Raw genomic sequence first — 26,432 nt, forward strand, 5'->3', positions numbered from 1 at the left:
GGAAAGAGATGAAGGTCAAATAGAAGACGGTCAGCATATGGCATGGATGGAAACTGGCAAATGATTACATGAGGGGGGGTGAGGGAGGAGTCATTATTATGACTTCCAGGTCCCTTATTTGAGCAAATAGAAATGCAGTTGACTGAGATAGGGAATGTAGGGTTGTACAGGGTAAGGTAATGAGGCTCGAGGGGCATGGGGAGTGTGAGGGCCTGGGGAATATCGACTGGGGATTCTACCCTGGTGATGGGACTACAGGGCCAATGAGCACCCACTCTTCGCCCAGCCCTGGCTCTGAGGTCCTTACTCATCAAAATTGATACGGAAATCCTATGTGTCTTTTGCCAATCTTGTGTGGAAAAATAATTTTGTATAAAATTCTCAAGTGAGATAGATCATCTTAAGCTTGGAAAGGGCCACTTGTGTTGTGGGTAACAATGAGAAAATCATCTTCGTGCTAAATCTGTCTTTCTCTCCCCTTACATCATAGCAGGCTCCGCCAAGACCACTACGATCAAGTTTTTATTCCTCCCTCCCACCCTTCACGACAACTTTTGGCTGTGCAAGACGAATACTTCCATATGGTGCAATGTTTATGTTAAGACAGGAAAAAAATATGAAATGCTTTCAGTAAATTTTATCCAAGAAACAGTAAATTTACAAATCCTAAGCACTTGGAACAAAATATTGGTCTGTAATTGATTTTGGATAAAGTGTATTTCAACAGGAATAGGAAACTTTGGGCAGTTTATTACTGATGCTTAGAAATCTCGGGTGTCTTCGTATAGCCCCCCCAACTGTAATTGCAGATTGACTTCTTGAATCTCTTTTGTCTGTAAAGTGGGTCCAGCAATTTTACCTACTCATGGGGTTTTTGTGAGGATTAAATGAGCTACTGCAGATAAAGAACTCAGAACAGTAGCCATCAGATGCTAGGCATGTAGCAAATGCTAGTTCTTATTACCTATAAGCTACGTGATGACAGAACGGGAATAGGATGAAGATGGGGATGGAAGAAAAAAAGGACAGACGGTAGTTGACAAGAATGAAGATTTTTAGGATTTATTTATAGAGGAATGCCCACTGCGACCCACCTCAGAACTGCAGGGGCAGAAAGGCCACGTACCTGTGATCTTGGTAGAAAAGATTTTTGGGGAGGGGGTAGGTATGTGAGGCCTGCAACTTTCCAACACGCATTTTGGATCATCCTTAATTTTTATATTTAATTCACTGGGACAAATGAGAGCAGGAGGGAAAAAGGCAAGAGGATTAAAAATTCCTGAATTTTCTAGTGGGGACTATTTGATATGCAATATTACCCCAGGTCTGGGTGAAAACAGTCCACAGAATTTTATTCTATTGACTCATTATTACTTTGGACAAACTGCCAACTTTCATTTTAGTTTTCTAGTCACAAAAGCACAAGGGTCTTTTAGAATGATTTTTAATGTCTTCTAATTACAGGTACAAAGCATTTCCATACTTTTCCAATTTAATAGTGATAAAAATCAGGCAAAGTATCATCAGCTCTATTTTAAAATAGGAAATGGGGTATATTTATTACATGCCAGGTACTATACTAAACACTATATAAGAAGTGTCTTATCTAATCCTGTGACAAACCCAGGAGAGCAGTGCTATCATCACCTGAGGCTAGAAGAGAGAAGTTTAATAACTCCCAAGGTGACCTAGACAGTAAAGAGCAGAGCCAAGGTTTGAACCCACATGGGTCTGACTTCACAGCCTGCTTCCTAAATCCTAACCACTGTATTCTGCTGTTTAAGGATAATCAGATACATGTTCTTTCCTAGCATAGCAATGCTTTTAGCCTGAACTCAGCCTAATTATTTATAATCATGTAAACAACTATTGTGAAATTATACAGAAATATTAAACTTTTGATGTCTATTTCCATATTATGATCCTAGAATTGCTCAAGACTCATGTCCATTTCAATGTACATTTCCCTCCTTCAATGCTGTAAGAATCTGTACAAGACCAATAATTGTTGAATAAAGTTTTCAAATACCTAAACTACTTGGTAATAGGCTAAGAATCTGTTTCTTATTTACTTATAATATAGATTCATAGTTGTAATTAAGAAAAATGTAAGCACAATTTTAGTGAAGGGTAGCTACCAATTTTTTGAATGGTCCAATAATGCAAACTACAAAAGTTGTTCATAAAAATGTATTTTTTATTTCATTAAAAAACAAAAAACTGTCCAATATCACTCCCCTCATGCAAAGAGCTCTCATGTGAGAGTCTTCAAATTTTACGTTTTTTCCATTCTGGCTCATTCTTTGCTTCCTCATCATCAGATTCAACTTGGGCAAACATGGTTTTGGGCTGAGTCCTAAAAGAAAGTTAATGAAAAGAGGAAAAATTTAGTCAGCAAGTGTTTACTAGATTAGACTTTGCTACTTTGCAAGTGGAAGCACATCTGGGGAATCAACTATATCTCAATTATTAAATAAATATCAATCATTAAACTTCTGGCAAAGAAAAAGATAATAGAAATTTAATTTTATTCATCAAAAGAGCCAAAGATTCTCTTAAAGATTCCCCTCTGGGGCAGGCTATGTATGCTGTCCTTTTCTTAAATAAAATGAAAGTACATCAAATTCAGTACAATCTCGTATATTCATGACCACCCTCTACTTCAAACATCAGGCTCACTGGGACTGTTTGGGAGTCCAAATTATAGTCACCAAGCAAGAACACACATGATCTTTATTTACAGCTCTCTGTGTTGTTCCTAGACTTAAGTAGTCCAAATACATGTGATTATGGTGCACATGAACAGGAGAATTTGAGATAATCACTTCCTTATTTAATGAGTCTCAAGTAATAGATAATATATAGAGTAACTTGAGCACTGCCAGAAAAAATAAAACAACAAAACAAACAGATGGCCATTCTCTCCACCCCAACACCCAGTTCAACACACAGAAATGGCAAGCATTTTAGGATACATCACTAACACCACTGTTGTAATACTGACACACGGTATATGAAGCAATCTTTGCGTTAGGATGTTCTGTGCTTTATAAACATACCTGGTTCAATGATTTTCCTTTTTATATCATTTACACAGAAAATAATTTCAAGAATATGTGAAATGGTTATAGTTCATGCTCCTTCTGGTTATGTTACTGCTGATTCCCTTTTAAAAACAGCTCTATCACATTACGAGGAAATGTTTTTTGAAAGCTTTTTTATTTTTTAGGTTTCAGGAGTAGAATTTAGTAATTCATCACTTACATATAAAATGCAGTGCTCATCACAACAAGTGTGCTCCCTAATGCCCATCACCCATTTAGCCCATCCCCCCACCCGTTTGTTCTCTATCGTTAAGAGTCTCTTATGGTTTGCTCCCCCGCCTCTCCTTTTTCTTCCCTTCTCATAGGTTCATCTGTTTTGTTTCTTAAATTCCGTATATGAGTGAAATCATTTGGTACTTGTCTTTCTCTGACTGACTTAGATCACTTAGTTTAATACTCTCTAGCTCCATCCACATCATTGCAAATGGCAAGATTTCATTCTTTTTGATGGCTGAGTAATATTCCATTATATATATACCACATCTTCTTTATCCATTCATTAGTTGATGGACATTTGGGCTCTTTCCATAGTTTGCCTGTTGTTGATAATGCTGCTACGAGCATCAGATCACGGTGCATGTGTCCCTTCGATCTGTATTTTTGTATCCTTTGAGTAAATACCTAGTAGTGCAATTGTTAGGTTGTAGAGTAATCCTATTTATAACTTTTTGAGGAACCTCCTCCATGACTGTTTTCCAGAGTGGCTGCACACATTACAAGGAAATATTAAAGCACTATATCTGAAGATGATATATCTTAGCTTACATCTTCATCTTGAATTTAATTCATTATATCAAGGTAATTCCAGAATGCTAAAATAATGACAACAACCATTCCTTTTCTTTGACAAGTAAAAACAGGGTTAAAACCTTATGTTACTTGTTGCTGTCTCTTTATTATCCTGGGAAGAAGTTAAACCATCCACATTCATGCTGATGTTGCTCTGATGCACGCCAGGTACTAGAATTCCTTGTGCATAAGTTAGTCACAATTCCTGTCTCTCTAGTGACCCACACACCTACCTGGAACCCAAGGTGTCCCCACACACAATCCAGTTGGTTGAAATTCTTGTCACTTCAAGACACTGTTATGACATCTACAAACAAGTAACAGCTCTAATGTTTCCAAAAACAGCTGCAGACTTTCATAGGTCATGAGTTGCTGAGTTACTAGAAAGCACCCCCCGTCCTCACACTGGCTCTCTAACATGCGATAGTAGGGCAACTCGTGCCCATTACATATTTCATCTTCTTTTTTTTTTTTTTTAAGATTTTATTTATTTATTTGACAGAGGGAGAGACAACCAGCGAGAGAAGGAACATAAGCAGGGGGAGTAGGAAAGGAAGAAGCAGGCTCCCAGCAGAGCAGGGACCCCGATGCGGGACTCGATCCCAGAACCCTGGGATCACGCCCCATTCTGAAGGCAGATGCTTAACAACTGAGCCACCCAGGTGCCCCTACATATTTCATCTTCTGACAAAGATGTGGACCACTGAGGTACGGACAAACCCACATGGGAACAAATTTGATTTAAAAATCCTTTTGAATTAGATGTTTAACTTCTAAAGAAAAAAAAATAACATGGTCTTGTAATGATATGCTTCAGAAGACACCAGCTCATCAATGTTAGTTGTAATGAGACTTAAGTACTAAGAAATTTTAATGGTGCTTTTTTGGGTACAAAAAAAAAGAAATTAAATGACAGATCACAGGAAGAACAGAACTTAGAGCTTAAAAAGACTGTTTCATTTAAGTAATTGCTCTCATATTCTACCTACTTCGCAAAAGTATTTTTTGCAAGTTGGTGGCTAACTTGAAGGGCATAGAATCAATGGAACTATTTCACAGGGAGCAGAAAGGGCGTAATGAGTGTAAAGAGGCATGGGGAATGTTTTGGGGGGATGGAAATGTTCCATAACCTTCACTGAAGTGATCACATAGGTGTATACATTTGTCAAGTCTTGAAATGGGTGCATTTTGCATTTTATTATACATAAATTATACTTCAATAAAATGGATTTATAAAGAAAATCAAAACGAATGAGTAGAAGGAAAGGGTAAACATAATAATACAACACTCAATTTCCTAGTAGCCAAGACAAAGAAAAAAGAAATATATTAGTTTTCAAAGGAGATACCTTTCTCCCCCAGCACTAAACTCAGCAAAATTCGCTGAGTAACTTTTACACCAGGATCACTTAGACTGTCATGCTGAATTACCAGACCACAACAGTTTATTCCCTGGTCCTCTCCAGGTATTTTAACCTGGGGGATATGAATTTGTTTGGAAGGTAGAATGGTCTCTTTGAGGAACTCCATGAAATTTAGTGTTTTAAATTCCATTTTTTTGAACTAATAACAATGCTGCCAGCAAAATAACCATATTATGTATATGCAACATCAAATTATGACATTTAGCTTTCAAACAGCCAAGGAGAAGCTAGTGTCCAAATTTTCCCAGCAGTGCTTGCATATCACTTTATCTTTCATTTTATTGGCCAGGTAGAATACCTGAGTGTAAGAAGTAAGGTCCTTTCAAAAAATGGTGCTGGCAAAATTGTACCAAATGCAATAAATAAAACTGGACCCTTACCTTACACCATATGCAAAAATTAACTCAAAATGGATCAAAGACCTAGACCTAGAGCAAAAACTATAAAATACTATGGAAAAGCTTTATGACATTGGATATGACAATGATTTCTTTGATAAGACACCAGAAGCATAAGCACAAAAAAAGCCCAGGTAAATTGAACTGTATCAAAATTAAAACCTGTGCATCAGTGGACACAATCAACAGACTGAAAAGGCAACCTATGAAATGGGAGAAAATATTTGCTAATCGTATATTTGATAAGGGATTATATATAAAGAACTCCTACAACTCAACAATAACAACAAAAATGGAAAAAAAAAAACAAACCCCAAACAACACAGTTAAAAAAAACAGGGCAAAGGACTTTAATAGATATTTCTCCAAAGAAGATAGCAAAAGACTAACAAGTAGATAAAAAGAGTCTCAACATCCTTAAGCATTAGGGAAATGCAGAGCAAAACCACAATGAGATAATACCTCATACCCACCAGGGATGGCTACTATCAAACAAAAAACAAACAAAACCCAGAAAATAACAAGTATCAGCCAGGATGTGGAGAAACTGGAACCCCTGAACAGTGATGGTGGCAATGTAAAATGGTGACGCCTCTATGGAAAACAACATGGTAGTTCCGCAAAAAATTAAAAATAAAATTACCATGTGATCTAGCAATTCCACTTCAGGAAATATGCCCAAAAGAACTGAAAGTGGGGTCTTAAAGAAATATTTGTACACCCATGTTCAATGCAACATTATTCAGAATAGTCAGAAGGTAGAAGCAACCTAAGTGTCGTGGATAGGAGAACAGATAAACAAAATGTGGCGATACGTACAATGAAATATTATTGAGCCTTAAAAAGGAAAGAAATTTCTGGCAAATGCTACATAGATGAACCTTAAGAGCATTATGCTAAGTGAAATAGGCCGGTCATAAAAAGACAATACTGTGTCATTCCACTTATATGTGGTACCAAGGTAGCCATATCCACGAGACAGAAAGCAGAATGGTGGTTGCCAGGGACTGGATAGAGGGGGAAAGGAAGAGTTCTTGCTTAGTGAGTACAGAGTTTTAGTTTGGCAAGATGAGAAGAGTTCTGAAGATTGGCTGCACAACAAAGTGAATACATTTAACTCTACTGAAATGTACACTTAAAAATGGTTAAGAGAGTAAGTTTTATGTATATTTTACCAAAATTTTAAAAAATGTTTTTGTTTAAAAGAAGAACCAGACTCTTGGACTTGGGAATAAGAAATAATGAAGCTGCTTCTAGAATAAATAGGAGTCACCCTGGAGAAGGCCTTAGCCTCCAATCTGGGGTCCTGCCTAGAGCAGTGCTTCTCCAACCATCTGTGGTGCAAGGCCAGACTTTGTTTTCTAATTTCCAATCCCTTCAAACAAATACTATGTTTCTAGAAAAATAAAAAGACTGCAAAGTACAAATTCAAATTTTTATTAGATTCCAAAAATGTATCAAATTGCTCCACAATTTTCTAACTGCTTACTCTCAATTCCTATACTTCTCTCATGAGTACTGGTTGGTAGAGCGCACTGAGCAGCACCGTGGGAACACCTTCCGTCCCAGCTGGGGAAAGAAAGCAGTGGAGCAGGGCTCTGAAACCAGGCTGTGGAGTAGGATCTGTCTTCTTAACATCAACTTTGACACACAATGAGCTTCCTTTAACTGTAGGAATGTACTTCTCACCTTGGGAGAAGCCGGCCCTGGATGATGCCACTGAAGACGGGGTGAAGGAACGGGGTTCAAGGCCGCACTGTCACAGGCCCAGCCCTGACAGAGCAGTCTTTAATCCCTGGGAGTGAGGCATGAGCAGGTGAGGGGAGATGTGGCCCACAGAGAGGAGTTTCCCTTGTTCCAATCCGTCCTGCCCCCAATACCAACATTCCCACAGCACCGTTCACAGCTTTCCCTAAGAGCTATATGTTGTTTGCTGAATAAAGACCAAGTTCTTCAAAAAGGAGTATTTGACTTGCGTACACTGAACATCTCTATCTAGTCTAGAGAATTCCAGCGTTTTACAGAAGCAAACTAAGAGAATTACAGCTCTAAATCTTGCAGCTATTCTTTTCTTTTCAGTAACTGTTATCTTTAAATTTATTTCCAACAGTTATTCTTGTGAAAAATTTTGGAAACTCATATATGAGAAAGACCCCCCCAAAAAATTTAATTCAGATTTTCTAGGACATTTAAAATGGATTTCTTCAGTCACTACTTTTTAAGACAATGAGAAACAGAGATGATTAGGCAGAGTTAGGAATAGAACCGAAAGATTTCTTCCCTAGGGGATGGCCTAATTGCCCTTGACATAAAAAACTACTATAAAAATAAATCAACAATGCCAAGTAGGAGTAAAACGACACAGCAAAAAACAAAACAAAACAAAACAAAACAAAAAACCAAAAAAACCCAAAAACAAACCAAAAAACCCCCCAAAAAACGCTAATGGATTTAAAAACACTTAGAAGTTAGTCCAGAAGTCCCTGCTTTTAAAACCAACAGGAAACCAACAAATAAACAACAACAATAATACTCCCCAAGTCTCTATTAACATTGTCACTGGCTACAAAAGTGGATTCCTTTCTGGGCTGCTTGAAGAAACAGAATTTGTACACTGATTTTAACACAGACTTTGTTGGGTCCTTCCATAATGAAGAGTAAAACAAACCAAACCAAATGGGCACTGAACACATGGCAGGAACTCAGGAAATACAAATATAAATAAAAAATGAGCAAGAAATATATTCCATCACCTTGAGAAAGCATTTCCATTTCTGACCCATTACCCTGTCTTTTTAAAAAAAAAATATTTTATTTATTTATTTGTCAGAGAGAGAGCACAAGCAGGGGAAGGAGTAGGCAGAGGGAGAGGCAGGGTCCCCGCTGAGCAAGGAGCCTGATGCAGGACTTGATCCCCGGGATCATGACCTGAGCTGAAGGCAGATGCTTAACCGAATGAACCACCCAGGTATCCCTATTCCCGTCTTCTATTTAATCAGTTCCTCCAGGATTCTATACCTCCTTTCTCAAGAGACAGGAAGTTGCTAACTCAAACTTCCAGCCTCACGGAAGATTTATTCAGTTGGCCAAAACAAAAGCCTATAAAGAGACTGACTTGAAGGAAAAGGGGGAACATTCCATTCAGCCAAGGGTATAATCACTGCAGTTGCTCGACAGGTCAGTAGGGACATGGTAAACCTCACTGAGGACCAGCAGAGTAACCCACCTTACTGAAATCAGCTTATCTAATTTACTGGTTTATGGCCCATACTAATCCATTTTTCTAAGTGTTAACTGAAAACTTTAACTTACAGAAGGCTGATGTGAAACTTGTTTTCCAGTTTGATTAACTCACTTGGTGAATAGTAAACATTTTTCACTTGACTATATATGTCAACTTGTTTACTAGAGTTACTAAGAAAAGGAGAATAGATTACATATCAACACAGTTATTGTTATGAACCATTAAATAAACCAATCAGAGAAGGGCTGAAAGGTTTTTTGTTTCATTTTGTTTAGCTTCAGTAAACTCTGCATTTGCTAATAGTTATTATTTCATAAGCAAAGATAAAAGCTTAAGCAAATGTCTTTCTCAAATCTATCAATTCTGATTAGATGATACTATGTGCTGAATAATTTTCCCCTTGGGACATCTTTCAAACTGAATTCTCAGATATATTTGTACAAAGAGCTTTCCCAGCAATCGTGTGCTAACAAAAAAATGTCAGAAGCCCAACAAAAACTGAGTCCCACCTTTAGTGTTCCCATGCAGAGGAATTTTGTGTAGAATAGTCGGTAATGAATGAAGATTCCCCCTGCAATATTCTGTGAGGGCATTTCTGGGGTGCACTGCTTGCGCAAGAGATTCAAACTGTCAGCAGGGCTGTCTTCTCTCTTCTGACTAGGCTCTAACCTAGGGTTTCTACACTCCCTCACTAGCGCTCAGGCCACAGAAGAATTTCAGAATGTTTTCAGCTGCAATGGAAAGTGCACGGGTCACATTCTTTTTAATTATGGATATTCTTCTGATATGATTCATTCAAAAAGCATAAAGCCAGTTGCAGGGTCACAGAAGGAGTATGAGGAGAAATCACTTCTAATATTCAGTCATCAGTATGGGAGTATAAACCACAAGCTTTTTTGGCTCAGGGCCCATTGTTTATTATGAGGGAAAACCTCAAAGCCAAAGTCAATTATAGCCATGACTTGACAATCTGACACACTTGTTAACCCTGTTAGAATGAATACAGTCCAGATGAACTGTGACCCAGTCATCACAATTGCAGAATTATTAAGATTAAATAAAGGGCTTGACCAAAAGATTCCACTTGAAATGGGCCCTTCTTTCTGGTGAACAGCTAATCAAAGATAATTTTTTTTTAAATATTAGGGATGAATAAGATGATGAGAAGCAACATGATGTTTCTAGATAAAGAATGTTCTATTTTCTTCAAAAAATGAACACATAATATTTTGGAAAATAGATAAACATATTTCGGACTCATTAAAGAGGGCACACTAACTCATAATGCTGGGTGTGTGAGTTCAAAGCCTGGGTGAGGGTAGAAAAAGGGACAAATACTGAAACCTGTGGAAATGGGAAATAAAAAGAGAAAGAGAAAAGACAGGAAACGGAAAACAAAAGAACCCTCTAAAATCACCATTACCTGCCTTATCACCAAATGGTTAAACAAGTCAGAAGGAGAAAATCTTTGAAGAGTACACAGGCCTGAGGCCGCCCAGGTGTCATGGGCACCCTCTCTCAGCTGTATAGCTGGGCGTTACTGTAGCCCTGCTCTCTTCACACACCGGGAAACAGCCTCAGGCCATGTCAGCGAAGCACACGACGAGAATGACACCCCGAAACTTCTGATTCTTAGTCTAGTGTTGGGGTATGCCATGCTGGCTCACACGGTAGTCTTTTCAGCTTCACTAGTACTCAATTTTTTTTTCATGACTGCCATCAGTTGCTTGGTGATGAGAAGCAGTACACTGTAGTTGTTGGGAGCAGAAGCTTGACTCTGAGGCCAGACTGCCTTCAAATCCCAATTCTGCCATCTGCTACCTGTGTGGCTTTGGTCAAGTTACAAGCCTCAACTTCCTCATCTGTAAAATGGGGAAATAATACAGCCTCCTTCATAGGGCTGTTGTGAAGATTAAATGAATAATATAAAGTTCTTAAACAAGGCTGGCATGGTATAAGTACAATAAAAGTGTTGTTGTTATTACCCTTTGCTTTGGCTATCACATGTTCTCACTTTATATAAAAAGTATGTTTTCAAAAAGTTGTATGTAGAATACATTTGGTAAAATAACTTACAAATTAAATACACACAACACCTTGCTATTTAAAAAAAAAATACCGGGAGAAATTATTTGGTTATGTAAATAATCTGTCTTCAGTATAAATCTCTATAATTGGAATAATTTATTCTGTACATTTTCATTTTCTAGGGATAAATCATTTGTGATTTGTGCTTTACTTTAGTGCACAAAATAATCACCTGGGAAACTTGTTAAGATGCAGGTTTCCAGCCCCAAGTTCACAGAATCTGAGTTGGTCTGAGGTGCAGTCTAGAAAACTGCATTCTAACCCCCTACTCTCACCCTGGACTCTTGGCACGAGGCAGTCCACAAAACCACTCTGAGAAATGCTGGCCCCTACACAAGAATATGGTGGACAGGGACGACCAGTCACCTAAATATAACTCAGGGAAAAAAACTGCATTTCCCCCTGTGGGTTTATATCTCTTCTTGGCAAAAATAATATATAAACCTTTACTCACTCAAAGAACGACCTCTTTAAATACTGCCTACTAACTCAATATGACTTTAAATGGATCCTTCATACATGGGAATGATATTTTAACACACACACATATATCCAAGTATCCCGTATCTGACAGGACATGCACACTGAAAACTAAACTGACTGAACCAGAAGTAATGGCAGTTTATCTGGCAAGAGAAGTGACCATGGCTGACAGAGCTGTCAGGCTGGCAGGCTGCTGGCCAGGGTCCAGGCTCCCACACACGTCCATCTCTGTGTGATGTGTAAGCTAATAGCATTCTGGATCTATATCCTGCCCACTCTCTAGCCAGCTCCTCTTCCCTCCCTCCACAGCCACTTCTTTTAACAAGAAACTGTAATTGAATCTGACCATGTGTGGTTGAACAAGAGGCCTCTGTGATCCTGCTGTGTTTTAAAACTTCCATGGCTAGTACATTGCTAGTGCCAGGAATGAAACTCGAATCCTCCATCAACACAGGTAAAGTGTTTAAAGACCCTCTGTTATCATCACTGGAGAACAAAGGTGAGTATATGTCATGTGCAAGCAGGGAGATTTATGTAAATGTCTAATTGGGCTTTTCTGTGATAAAGTGAGATATAGTAAATCTTCATTTCATCACTGACAGAAGTCAATTGCCGTGAAGAAAAACAACCAGACACACATTCTCAATTACAGTGACCTTTACAAAAAGATCCTTTTAAATATTAGCTTCCCTTCAAAGACTTTGCCACTTGGCAGTAAATAGTATACTCTAGCAGGTGAACACAGGAGAAATAACACTGCGACTCTGGCTAACAAATCACATGCCACAGACAGTGCCATGAACTTAGTTAGTATGCAATAAATGGAAGGTGACAAAATTGGGTGGAAGGAAGCAGATGGGAGAAATGCAGCAGCAGAAGGGTATATATTAACAGACAGCGCAGCCCTCTGCAAAGCTCACTGGTTTAGGGATCGAGAGAGCTGACGGAAGTGCCAGCTGCAATCACCGTGGACCGCAAGCTTCAGTCTCCTCACATGTAGGGTAAAAGACGGGACAGTACCTGTTCTCCCCACTTCTCAGAGCTAATATTGAAGCTAGCACATTTTCAACTGTAAATATAACTAAACTACCTATAATGCAGGAAAATATCATTTGTTAATGCTCACCAAAAAACAAAAAGAACTTCCGCTTCAAGTAATTCAATTTAAAGAAAGCTGAAAATCTGGATGAATGAATCCCCAAGAAAATATTAATTACTGAGCAGACTCAGAAGAGTTGGAAAGTCCAAACAGAGTATTTACCATGAGGGGACGGAAAAGAGAGAAACTAAGAAATTACTATTTACCCTCTCCTCCACAAAAGCACCAGGTTTTGACAGTTTCACAGGTGAATTCTACCAAATCTTTACAAAGTAGATAGATTTAATGGTATTAAAAACAGTTTGAGAGTATATGTAGAAAAGCATACAAAATTTTAATGAAGCCAGTCTGACACAGGACAAAGAATAAACTATAACTATGTGAGAGCCATACCAAAGATGCAAGGATAATTCAATATGAGGAAATCCAATAATATACTTCATCATATTCATTGATCAAAGTAGAAAAGTCATATGATCACTTTCACAGAAATACAATAAATGAACCCAATAAAATTCAGCATCTATTTCAGATGAACATGTCTCTGGTCTTTGTATGGTGTTTTCTTTGCATGGGATGCTTTTCCCTTGGATATCTACATGGCTCACTCCTTCATTTCATTCAAGTCAAAAATCACATAGCAGAGGTTTTACCCCGATCACCGTATCTAAAAAAATAGTAACCTTTTCTCCCCGCAGTTACTCTACATTCTCTTATCCCTATTTTAGTTTTATTCTTTGCACTAGCTATCACCTAAAATTTAGGGACTTATTTATTGCCTGTCTCTGCCAACTTGAATATAAGTTCCATAAAAACTACTATATCCCATAATCTAGAATAGTACCTGACCTACAGTAGGTTTTCAATAAATCATTATTGAATAAATAGAAGAGAAAGATATTGATTCATCCTCAACATCTTGTATGTATGAGTTTTCAGAAATTATGCTTTATGGAGAAATATCATTAAACTGAATATGAAATTGCCAATATTTGATTTTTTTCCCCACCTATGAAAAGGGCAATTACCTGATTTAACCTAATGGAGTCACTCCTTTAAGTTCAAATTAAGAAAAAAATGTGTGCTATCATGATGTTATTTAATATTGTTCTGGCAGTATTAGTCAATACAATTAGATAGGATAACTTATCTTACAAAATTGGGCAACATCTATTCATGATAAAAACTCTCAACAAAGCGGGGTTAGAGGGAATATACCTCAGCATTATAATGGCCATACATGAAAAACCCACAGCTAACATCACATTCAGTGGTGAAAACTGAGAGCTTTCTCTCTAAGATCAGGAACAAGACAAGGATGTCCACTCTTGTCACTTTTATTCAACACAGTACTAGAAGTCCTAGCCACAATAATAAGACCAGAAAAAGAAATGAGGCATCCATACTGGTAAAGAAATTAAATCATCACCATTAGCAGATGACATGATACTATACATAAGAAAATCCTAGAGACTCCAACAAAAACTACTAGAAGTAATAAATCAATTTAGTAAAGGTGCAGGATATAAAATTAATACCCAGAAATCAGTAGTTTCTAAACACTAATAATAAAGTAGCAGAAAGAGAAATTAAGAAAACAACACCACTTACGATTACACCAAAAAGAATAAAATACCTAGAAATAAACTTTACCAAGGGGTAAAAGACTGTACTCCAAAAACTATAAAACACTGATGAAAGAAACTGAAGACAGAAACAAATGGAAAGATATTCCATGCTCATGGATTGGAAGAACAAACATTATTAAAATGTCCATATTACCCAAAGCAATTCAATGCAATCCCTCTCAAAATACCAACAACATTTTTCACAAATCTAGAACAAATAATCTTAAAATTTGTATGGAACCACAAAAGACCCCGAATTTCCAAAGAAATCCCAAGAAAAAAGAACAAAATTGGAGGTATCACAAAACCAGATTTTAAGACATACTACAAAGCTGTAGTAATCAAAACAATATGTTACTGGCACAAAAATTGACACATAGTTTAATACAACAAAATAGAGAACCCAGAAATAAACCTACACTTTAATGCTTAATCAATCCATGACAAAGGAGGCAAGAATATACAATGGGGAAAAGACAGTGTCTACAATAAATGGTGCTAAGAAAACTGGACAGTTACATGCAGAAAAGGGAAATTGGACCCCTTTCTCACACCATACACACGAAAAACCCCTCAAAATGGATTAAAGACCTGAGACCGGAAACCAGAAAAACTCTAAAACAGAATACAGGCAGTAATTTCTCTGATATCAGCTGTCCAACATTTTTCTAGATGTGTCTCCTCAGGCAAGGGAAACAAAAGCAAAAATAAATGAATGGGACTACATCAAAATAAAAAGCTTCTGCACAGCAAAGGAAACCACCAACAAAACTAAACGACAACCTACTGAATAGAAGATATTTGCAAATGACATATTCAATAAAGGGTTAATATTCAAAATCTATAAAGAATGTATAGACTTCAGGGGCGCCTGGGTGGCACAGCGGTTAAGCGTCTGCCTTCGGCTCAGGGCATGATCCCAGAGTCCTGGGATCGAGCCCCACATCAGGCTCCTCCCCTAGGAGCCTGCTTCTTCCTCTCCCACTCCCCCTGCTTGTGTTCCCTCTCTCGCTGGCTGTCTCTATCTCTGTCAAATAAATAAATAAAATATTAAAAAAAAAAGTTTAAATAAAAAAAAAGAATGTATAGACTTCAACACCAATTGCCTCCCCCCAACAATCTGATTAAAGAATGGGCAGAGGACCCGATCAGACATTTTTCCAAAGACATACAGATGGCCAACAGCCTAATCATCAGGGAAATGCAACTCAAAACCACAATGAGATATCACCTCACACTTGTCAGAATGACTAAAATCAAACACACAAGAAACAAGTGTTCGTATGGATGTAGAGAAAAAGAAAAACTCATACACTATTGGTGGGAATGTAAACTGGTACAGCCACTGTGAAAAACAGTACGGAGGTTCCTCAAAAAATTAAAAATGAAATGCCATGTGATCCAATAATTCCACTATTGGGTAATTTACCCAAAGAAAACAAAAACAATAATTTGAAAAGATACATGCACCCCTATGTTTATTGCAGCATTAATTACAATAGTCAAGATACGAAGCCACCTAAATGTCTATCAACAGAAAAATGAATAAGAAAGATGTGAGATACACATATACACAGTGAAATACTACACAGCCACAAAAAAGGATAAGTTCATGGCATTTGAGACAACAATGGATGGATCTGGATGGTATTATGCTAAGTGAACTAAGTTAGAGAAAGACAAGTAGTGTAGGATTGTACTCATCAGTGGAATCTAAAAAAACCCAAACAACAACAACAACAACAACAACAAAAACCCTACAATGAATAAACAAAAAACAGAATCAGATCTATAAATACAGAGAACAAACTGATGGTTGCCACAGGGGAGGGGGTTGGGGGCTGGGCAAAATGGGTGAAGGGCAGTGGGAGACACAGGCTTCTAGTTAGGGAATGAATATGTCACTGGGATAAAAGGCACAGCATGAGGAACATAGTCAATGATGTTGTAATAGTGATGTAACAGGCGGAGGGTACTACACTTGGGGTGAACAGAGCATAATGTATAAACTTGTCAAATCACTAAGTCGCACACCTGAAAATAATGTAATATTGTATGTCCTCTAAACTCAAATAAAAAAATTTTTAAATTAAAATAAAAGTAAATTAAAATAATTAGAAAGGATGAGGTAAACTGATCATTATTTGCATATGATACAATTTTATGCCTGGAAACTACAAACAAACTGAGTGAAAAATTACTGAAAACAACAGGAAAATAGGGTAAATAGCTGTATATAAAACAACTACCTATTATACATTAATAATACACATATATGTGGCCACACAGCACTTCCATATACACAGGAGTTACAAACTCAGCAGAAGAAAACATTCTATTTACAATGACATAAAAAGATAAAAATAACAGAAACAAAATTAAAAGAAAATGGGAAAGATCTATATAAAGAAAACTTAAAAATACTACTGAGATACAAAGAGACATGACTGAAGAGAAAGATGTACCCTGCTCTTGGTTTAAAAGAACCAGTTTTGTAAAACTCAATCTAAATTAATATATACATTAACTCAATTCCAATACAAATATCACCAAGAATTGGGGGGAGGTGTTTACTAGATACCTTAAAGTCATGGAAACCTGCAAAAATAGAAAAGTTTTACTGAGAAGAAGAATGAGAACAGGCAGCCCTACAACAATGAAAACAGTCTGATACTGCTACTTGAATAGACCAAAAAATAGAGCACAACAAAGAGCCCAGAAATGGGTTCAAATTCATATGGAAGTGCAGCGTGTGTAACAATATGGTTTCAATTCAATGAGGAAAACTAGATTATCCAATTAAAAAGTGTTACAGCAACTAACTAACCACAGGAAAAAATTAAATTGGAGCTCTATTGTGGTAGGCTGAAATATCTACCTTAAATCCCTGGAAGCTGTGAATATGACCTTATTTGGAAAAAAGGTCTTTGCAGATGTGACCAAGGATTTTAAGATGGGGAGATAATCCTGGATTATCTTGGGTGGTCCCCAAATAACGTCATGGCTATCCTTGTAAGAGAGAAGAGGAGACCAACACAAAGCACAAGGCAAAGCGAGGACTGAGAAGAGCCTGGGATAATGTGGCTCTGAGCCAAGCTAGCCAGCAACCTCCAGAAGCTAGCAGAGGACTGGAACAATTTCCCAGAGCCTCCATATGGAGTGTGGCTCCCATGACACCTTGATTTCAGACTTCTGGCCTCCAGAACTGTGAGAGAATTCATTTCTGCTTTTCAGGCCACTGTGTTTGTGGCAATTTGTTCCAGTGGCCACAGGAAACGAATATACCTTTCTCACTCCCTTCACTAAAATAATTTCAGGGGAATAAAAGATTTAACTCTTAAAAAAAAAAGGTATTAATGGAAAGATGGGAGAACCTGAAGAATTATCTTGAATGCAGAGGCCTTCCTAACAAAACATAACTCAAGAAAGAAAAAATTCCTAAATCTGCTACATTAAAATACATTTGATAGCAAACTGCTCCAAACAGGTTTGTGTGTGTTTACATGCAAAGTAAATTACTGAGGTATTTCCATAAATACTGAAATAATACCGCTGATTATTGGGTGATATTAACAATATATAATTGATAGGAAGTTGCCAAAGACCTTACTTACCATTGAAGAGAATTAGAGACTGAGAAGATAACTTTCAGAACCTATTGGATAGTAAGTCCTTGCTAGAACCCAGGCCAGGAAGCTGGCCTTAGACCTTCCAGACTATCGTTCAAACTTCTAACAACTAATTATTTTGATGAGGTTCTAACCTAAATATCATATGTAATTTTCATGTCTGAGATTTTAAGGAATACATGCACAGTGAAAAAAATCCAGTAGTGCTAATGGGCAGACTATGGAAGGCCCCTTTCACTTCTCGCCTCCCACCCCGCCCCCCTCCCCTCTCCCCACTTCTTTGTTCTCCTACTTAAAAGATACCCACCACCCACATTTCTTGTATTTTCTCCCAGAGGAAGTCCGTGTTTAAATGATCAGATATGTGTGTAGGTACATCTACTGTGTTAAAACACAGGTATACAGACAGCATGTTTTGCAATCTGGTTTCTGTTTTTGCTTGTTGGTCTTTTATTTAAGGAGACTGGGACACATCCATATCCATATATATATCTAGCTCATTCTTTATATTTTCTTGTTATCTTTAATTATATGGATGTGTTGTACTTTTCTGAAACAATACATCATTGAAAGGCTTTACATTGTTTTCAGTCTTCTGCTTTCATAAACAATACCGAACTTAGTATCTTTGGACATACATATTTGCCCACATGTGCAAAACTTCTGGAAATAGAATTGCCAAGTCAAAGGGTATTTGCATTTTAAACTTGTATAGATAGTGCCAAATTTTTCTCCAAATGATGCTTACTATGTTTAGCAAATTTTAAAACATGGCTCTGTTTCTTCTTCTTTCCTCAGCTAATTTTTTTGTATGTTTCTAAACAAGTTTCTTTAAGTATTAAAAACCCCTAATAGTAATAGAAAATAATGGCTCCATTAAAAACAGAAGTGTCAACAGAGGCACAGTCTATAAGCTTATCTGACTGCCAATGATGTGCTGACATACATTAGCTTATACACACACAAACGCTACACAAAAGAAGGCTAAATGCACACTAGTTAGCTGGCCAGCCTTGATATGACCCTCTTAGCTGTTGTAATATTATCCAACTAATTGTTCAGAGATGTTCCATCTGTACTGTCTGGTTATTAGTACACACTGTGAACAACCACCATTGACATTACGGAGTCAAGTCTGTTCTGTGACATGGACAGCAGAGGATGCTGCGCTCCCCACCAGAGACCCGCAAATCTCTTGAGCATTTCTGTGTGGGGTGCTTTCACTCACAACAGCAGCAGCTATGTCTCTTTGTCAGAGGGCTGTCAGCAGGTTGCTAAAGCCCTGGAAAGCTGGAAGTACCTGGGAATGTCTCCCCCACCCCCATCTCCAGCCATTAGCAAGGATCAATAGATACTGGAGAGTATAAGTACTCCAGTTACCATGCCTCTGACCAGAGTCTTCAGGGTTACCGTGCAGACTGAGCCAAAGTGGACCTCCCTGAAACTTTCCCTGATACACCCTTACTTGGCTTCATTACACTTCTCCACACCCCTATTGGTTTTCTCTATGGATGCTTCCTAATAAGCATCCTAATAATAAAGCATCCTAATTATAAAACTTCCTAGTAATAATAAGAATCTTTATATGAATCTTTTTCTCAGGATCTACTTCTAAGGAACCCAAGCTAAAACAATGTGGTTTTCTTTTATGCAAAGTAGCTCATAATGATTAGCAGATAGAGAACTGATACTGGTATAACATGTCCGTTGAGTTGGTTCATAAGTGATTTTCTTCCAGCATATTAATGTTCTGAAAAGTGATCAGGGTCCAGCTTTCTCATAATTTAAAAGAAAAATTTAATAATACATAAATACATCAAGAAAAAACCTGACTATAACTCCAATGATACAAAAATACATATGCACAAGTTTATTCACTATAGCACTGTTAGAAATTGCAAAATACTGGGGGTGCCTGGGTAGCACAGTCGTTAAGTGTCTGCCTTCGGCTCAGGGCGTGATCCCGGCGTTCCGGGATCGAGTCCCACATCGGGCTCCTCCGCTGGGAGCCTGCTTCTTCCTCTCCCACTCCCCTGCTGTGTTCCCTCTCTCGCTGTCTGTCTGTCACATAAATAAATAAAATCTTAAAAAAAAAAAAAGGCTTCAAGTAATTAAAAAAAAAAAAAGAAATTGCAAAATACTGGAACAATGTAAATATCCACTCATAGGAGAGTGGTTGACTAAGCCATGATATGGCCATACAATGGAGTACTATGCAGCAGTGAAAAAGAACGAGAAGGAGCTCTATGAACTGATGTAGAATGATTTCTAGGGCATAATCCTAAGTTTAAAAAAAAGGAAATCCCAAAAGGGCATTTATATTATGTTATCCTTCGTGTAAGAAATGAGAGGGTAGAAAAAATACTTACAAATCCGTTCACTTGTGCAAGAAACCTACAGGTGAGGTAAACCAGAAACCAAAGAGATAGGTAGGCTACCTGTGGGGGTGAGTGGGGAAGGGACCGAGAGAAGCGGGGCATGGGAATGAGGGAACAGAGAGGAAAAGCAAGGCTTTTTTCAGACCCTGACTCCTAGCACTAGAGTAATATTTTGCATATCCTACACACACCTAGAACATAGGGGAAACCCAAAAAAGGAATGCACACTAACAAATGACCCTAACTGCATTTCAAATGAACTACATAACCACTCTGACAGGAGTGGAGAAGAAAATATCTCATCCAAGTAACTATGAAAACCAGTCTCTTGACCACATACTGTAAGGCTAAAAGGACCAGACCAAACCAAACCAAACCAGACCAAACCAAACCAACAAAACTACACAAATCCTAGTTAGGGAAAATATTTCTCCCAGGTGTATGAGTCGGCAATTCTGAAACTACTTTATATGTATACTAGAAGTGAATAAGTAAATATATTGTCAGTAATGAGAGCTGGGTTTTTCATTTTTGGAGAAAGAGGTTAAAAATACAGGAAGGAGAAAGGTAAAATGAAACCAGAGGTATAGGATTGAAATCAGAGGCATCAGTATAAACTCATAGTTTTTAAAATATAAATAGAGATGTGTGTGTGTGTGTGTGTGTGTGTGTGTATACATAGGTGTATGTGTGTTGAAGCACAGGTTAGTGTGTGTGTGTGTGTGTGTGTGTGTGTGTGTTTCCAAGTTTTGTCAGCTAAGAAGCCCTAACAGAGGATCTAAAAGCAATGCTACTTCAGTAGCAATGGGCACATCGAGTACCAATGTCTTGGTTTCTAAACGCCGTTCTCAAATAAAAGAAACCTAGGCTCCTTGAAGAAGTAGTTGGTTCCAGGACTGGGGGAAGAAAACAAAGATGACTCTGGCACATCTACGGTATCAGAAAATAAGGAAGTGCTCAAAAAAAATAGAGGCACCTATCGAAAGAAGACAGGAGTTATTCCAAAGGAGATTTTTCTTGGCCAAAGCTGGGACAATTTGAGCAAAAAAACTAAATAATGATAGTATTGGGTTTTAACCCATAAAGTATTTGAGTCCATACTGATACAAAAAATTCTTGAAAAATAAGTAAATGTGGAAGAAGGGTGATTCTTCCTTTTAGAACTCCAATTAATAAATGTGGAAGAAAGAAAAAAAAACAGAAAATCACCACTCGGCAAACACCACAGTCATAATTGCAGCAGGCAAACTACCCACAGGTAATAAAATTAGAGAGCCAAAGTTTAAAGAGAGGCAGAATTTGCATAGTCATAAAAGATATTACCCCCAAATAACTTATTAACTCAAAATGGACAGTAACTTTACAGTGGAGAAACTTGGCAGACACCACCTTAACCAGGTGACCAAGGTCAGCATCACCAGTTGTAAGACATCCTGATATGGCATCCTTGATATGAGGCACCAAAAAGGATACAGCATCAGTCCTGGGTCATTTTTGCCAAAAATGCACAGTTTCATTCCAATTGTGAGAAATATCAGATAAACCCAAACTGAGAGAGGTGTACAAAATAACAGAGCAGTGTTCACTGAGAGTGTCAAGGTCATGAAAGAGAAGGAACTCTAGAAGACTGTTGAGATTGGATGAAATTAAGGAGAAGCAACAACTAAACGTAACATGGGATCCTGGATAGGATCCCGGAACAGAGAAAAGACATCAGTAGATAAACTGGGGAAAATCAAATAAGGTTTGTAGCTTCATCAACAATATCGTAGCAATGTCGACTTCCTGGCATTGCTAAGTAATTGTATTGTGGTTTTGTAAGGTGTTAACATTAGGGGAAGTTAGGTGAAGCGTATACATGAACTCTGTATTGTTTTTGCAATTTTTCTGTAAGTCTAAAATTAGTTTAAAATGAAAGATTAAGAATCCAAAAATTCTACAACACCACCTTTCTCTAGTGTAAATGTACCTGGTTTGGAGGCTGTAAGAACCACTACATGTTCACCCATGTTGAGCTACTTGAGGGAATCTGCGCCGCAGGCTCCACTCTGCCTATGTACGTGTTACTTACATACACAGCTCTGCAAATGAAAAGCAGTTCTTAATGACAGACCTACAAACCGCTCCTCTTCTTCTGCTTTTAACCCTCTTCAACTAAGATAACGCATACGGGTAGTGCTCTTCCTTTCTTCGTCAGAGGTAGAATGGGCTTCACATAATAGGTTTACACTAGGCCATTAACTGATGGAATTTACCTACTGTAAAAATTCACCATTTTAGAGTCCTAAGATACAAACAAATGCCTAGGTTCTGAACTGTGACTACTTGGCTTATTTTTCATGCTCAAGAATAAAACAAGAAATGGAGAGTTAGAACCTCAAAGTAGCCATTGTTATATTCTTTCCAATTCATTAAACATAATAATTTTTCTATTTTAAAAGGCTTTTTCCTTACTTAGAATATGCTGGAGAAACCCAATACGGGTTGTCTTCGGCTGCTTTAGCATGCCGCAGAATGGCTTCCCGGGGATTGCTGTCATCAGTTTTGTCCAAAGCAATGTTCTTCACAATGTATGACGACAGAGTGCCCCCGTGGGTTCCAACCCGGCCGCCACGACCTGTTTCCAAGAAAAAAACACAAATCAGAACTGGAATGAGCATGACAATATAGAAGTATAACCTTGCACGCCCTGTACTTACCTGAAAAGGTTGAGAATCCTTCAATGCTAGGTTCCAAGGTGGCAGGTGAAATGAGCAACAAGAGTGAGGCCAGAACTTCAGGTTTACCCAATTTTTGTCATTCCCTATGGAATCAAGGTTTTGAGCACTCTGGGGCTTCTTCAGATCTTGGCTTGAAGCACACAAGTCTCAAGAGGACTTCAGTATCATCCCTTCAGCTTTCATTTATCATCATCACAACCAAAGGAGGAAATCACCAAACCTTAACTTCCCCATAACATTTTTAAATGGAGATGTTTTTTGATATGTCTTAGCTGTTTAATCTACACAGTGATATAAATGCATGGAAGAATTACAAATACTTTGCCATATATAGGCCTTGAAAAGATTCCTTGGGCATGAACACTTGAAATTCAATTAATATAAATAACCAATACTGGGGCATCTGGATGGCTCAGTTGGTCAAGTGGCTGACTCTGGATTTCGGCTCGGATCATGATCTCAGTGTTCTGGGAGGGAGCTCCTAGGCGGACTTGCGCTCAGCAGGGAGTCTGCTTCAGGATTCTCTCCCTCTGCCCCTTCCCCCCGACTTGCGCACTCTCTTTCTCTCTCTCTCAAATAAATAATATTTTAAAAAATTAACCTATATTTGTTAGATGCCTATTTTAGTTTTAAACAAATATATCTTAGGGCTTTCCATCTTCCAAGTGCCTTGTAGCAGGAAAAACAAACAAGCTGAATACACTGATTCACATTATTTTATGGTACTGGAACTGCTCTAGTAGACAGAAAGCTCCGTAAGGGCAGGGATTTGCTCCCTGCTGGATCCCCAACAGCTAGTCTGGTGCCTGGTACTCAAAAATGTATGACTTTTTTTTTTTTTTAAGATTTTATTAATTTATTTGTCAGAGAGAGAGAGAAAGCACAAGCAGGGGGAGCGGCAGAGGGAGAGGGAGAAGCAGGCCTCCTGCTGAGCAGGGAAGCTTGATATGGGGCTTGATTCCAGGACCCTGGGATCATGACCTGAGCTGCAGGCAGACACTTTACCAACTGAGTCACCCAGGTGTCCCCCAAATTTATGACTTTTTAGGAAGATTAAACACACACACACACACACACACACGAAAAGCCAAATTGTGCTGTAAGATTAATTCTATAAATCAAGATGAGAAGAGACTAAATAAGGCAAGAAATAATTACTTGTGAAAGAATTTGTGTGGCCAGTAACTATTATAGTACTTAGAGGAAAGAGAGAGCTCTTCAGGCTGGGGTGGTTGGGGAGCTCTTTAGGAAGAGAGGGATCCAATTTGAAAAAGCTCTGAAGGCAGAGGTCATCTTCAGAATGAGCAGAATGGTTTCAGAACAAACGTACAGAAAGAGGACAATGCAATGGGCATTTGCAGTCAGGGGTGAACTGACAGTCCTATCAGAAGATCAGAGGAGGAGAGAAGTGACGTGGGATGCTCAAAAGTGGGTTAGAGTCAGACTGCAGAGAATGATTCTCTGGAAATGCAAACGGACAGTAGGGAGCTTATAAGATTTGGGGGCAGTAGCAGTATGGAAGCCAGAGGAGCTGGAAATAAAAGCTGTGTAGAAGATGGATGGAGACAGGGTGGGAAGGAAAGAGAATGCCTTGAGATAAGGCACCTAATTAGAAGGGCTTTTCAATAATCCAGGTAAGAATATTATTTAGGAACTTTGATTTAGAATGGTGGCAGAGAAAATGAAAAAAAAAAATGTTAAGATAGAGATGTGAAATGTTTTCAAGGCTGAAGGGGCAGGCCAAGCAGATGTAGGCCCAGAACTGAGGTTCAGGATGAATGAACAAAGTCAAAAGCTATAGGCTTAGGAGCCTAGGAAAACGGAAACCACACAAGTGATAACTAGTAAAATGGGATTCTAGTAAATGCATGTGTTGTATGATGGCCAATGCTGCCTCGCTATCTTCTGGTACCTACTTTCATTCTCCCCTTTTTTTTGGGGGGGGGGGACCTACTTTCTTAAAAACTCTAAGGACTTTTATTTATCCTCTAGGGGAATGGGCAGCTCCATTTTATCAACACAGAACAAAATGATGGCCACTTTTCCCTAATGTGAAATCTAATCCAGCCTGGATTCTGGTCAAAGTACCCAAATGTTGTATATGAAGTTTTAACACTGGGTTCCAGGAGCCCTAGAGTTCCACCAAGATCACCTAGAAGGGCTCAAGTTAGAGACTGAGCAGAAAGGGGTCCAGGCTTCCTCTCTATGTTAGCACAGCAGCTCCATTTTTATCAGTTTTATGCACCAGGATTCTGCATCCTTTAAGCAAAAAAGTTCTGATGCTCAAAAGAAAATGTTTGAAAACCACTATGTAGTAAAATCTCTCTGGAGACAAAGCAGCATCCAGGAGCAAAGGATCTTCCCAATTCTCTATCAGTGACCCCACCTTACCCCTCCACCCCCTTTGCAGGTCACAAGCTAGAGAGATCACAGTCACCTGGGCCTGCCACAGGAGGTTCGGGTTTGTGCGACTTCAGGGGATCCAGTCTGTCCTTCTCCAGCTGTTTCCTTGTACTCCGTTGGCGGGGCTCACGGAACATAGGCAAGGCATGAGCTACGAGAAGTCACATTTGAAAAATTTTATTATAATAATAACCCTTCCATCCAAAAACATAGCTGAAGCATGACTAACTTGAAGATGAAATGGAAGTCATAATGACAGCCTTCATCTAATAATAAAAGACAGTCTTACTGTAACCAATTAGCCAATTTTGTCTGAGACCAGACTCATTGTTCACCTCTCCTGGCAACTAACAGCACTCAGGAAATCCTGTCAAATACTGTCACGGAAACACTGGTGAGGCTCCCCATCGCCCAAACCATGGGCAGCAGTTAACCCTAATTTTTGTGGTTTTGAAATGAAACACTTAATGGGACTGCTTCCTATTTTTTTCTTACAGGACCCAAATGTGAATGATGCCAGCAGCTTGCCTGTCAGTCCTGACGTCTCCTCGGACGCCTCACCAACACTGGAATCACTTCACACGTTTCTGAAATGTGACCACCTCTCAGGAGGAGTTGACAACACTGAGTAACCGGAAGGGAGAAGCACTTCTCCCCCTGAAACTGGGATAAAGATTGCCCTGAATGCACGGGGGTTCCCAGATCTCCTGACATGGTGACTTGATGGGGACTTTTCCCTACTTCTATATGGTGGACAAAACAAAAGGAGAAGAATCAGAGTAGTATTTGTCCAGTTGCTATTGGTTGTTCACTCAATGTCAGAATTCAATTTTATAATATAAAAGAGTATATGAACGTAAAAGGGAAACAGTGATATTCTGCAGGAGAGCAGGAAGGTGATTGGGGAAAAAATTAAATAATGACCTTTTTTTGACCAAAAACCGTATTAGAACAATTTCTTTGGATCCTTACATGCTGAGTAAAACATCCTTCAAAAGAGAAAACGTTTTTCCAGGGGAGGAGGGGAGGGAAGGAAACGGATTAA

General features: G+C 38.5%; 1 protein-coding gene across 1 annotated transcript in view; it reads right to left on the reverse strand.

Annotated features, from left to right (window-relative positions):
* Nucleotides 1-2,176: 2,176 nt before the first annotated feature.
* WDR70 (WD repeat domain 70) overlaps nt 2,177-26,432 on the reverse strand; it is a 292,600-nt gene continuing 268,344 nt past the window's right edge. The window contains exons 16-18 of the mRNA XM_008692622.2: nt 25,422-25,538; nt 22,719-22,881; nt 2,177-2,356 (exon numbers count right to left, since the gene is read on the reverse strand). Of these exons, the coding sequence (XP_008690844.1) occupies nt 2,269-2,356; nt 22,719-22,881; nt 25,422-25,538 (368 nt within the window). The 3' untranslated portion in view covers nt 2,177-2,268. The remainder of the gene's footprint in view (nt 2,357-22,718; nt 22,882-25,421; nt 25,539-26,432) is intronic.

This window comes from Ursus maritimus, unplaced genomic scaffold (genome assembly GCF_017311325.1).
Source record: "Ursus maritimus isolate PB19 unplaced genomic scaffold, ASM1731132v1 scaffold_15, whole genome shotgun sequence".
In the NCBI taxonomy this organism is placed as follows: Eukaryota; Metazoa; Chordata; class Mammalia; order Carnivora; family Ursidae; genus Ursus; species Ursus maritimus.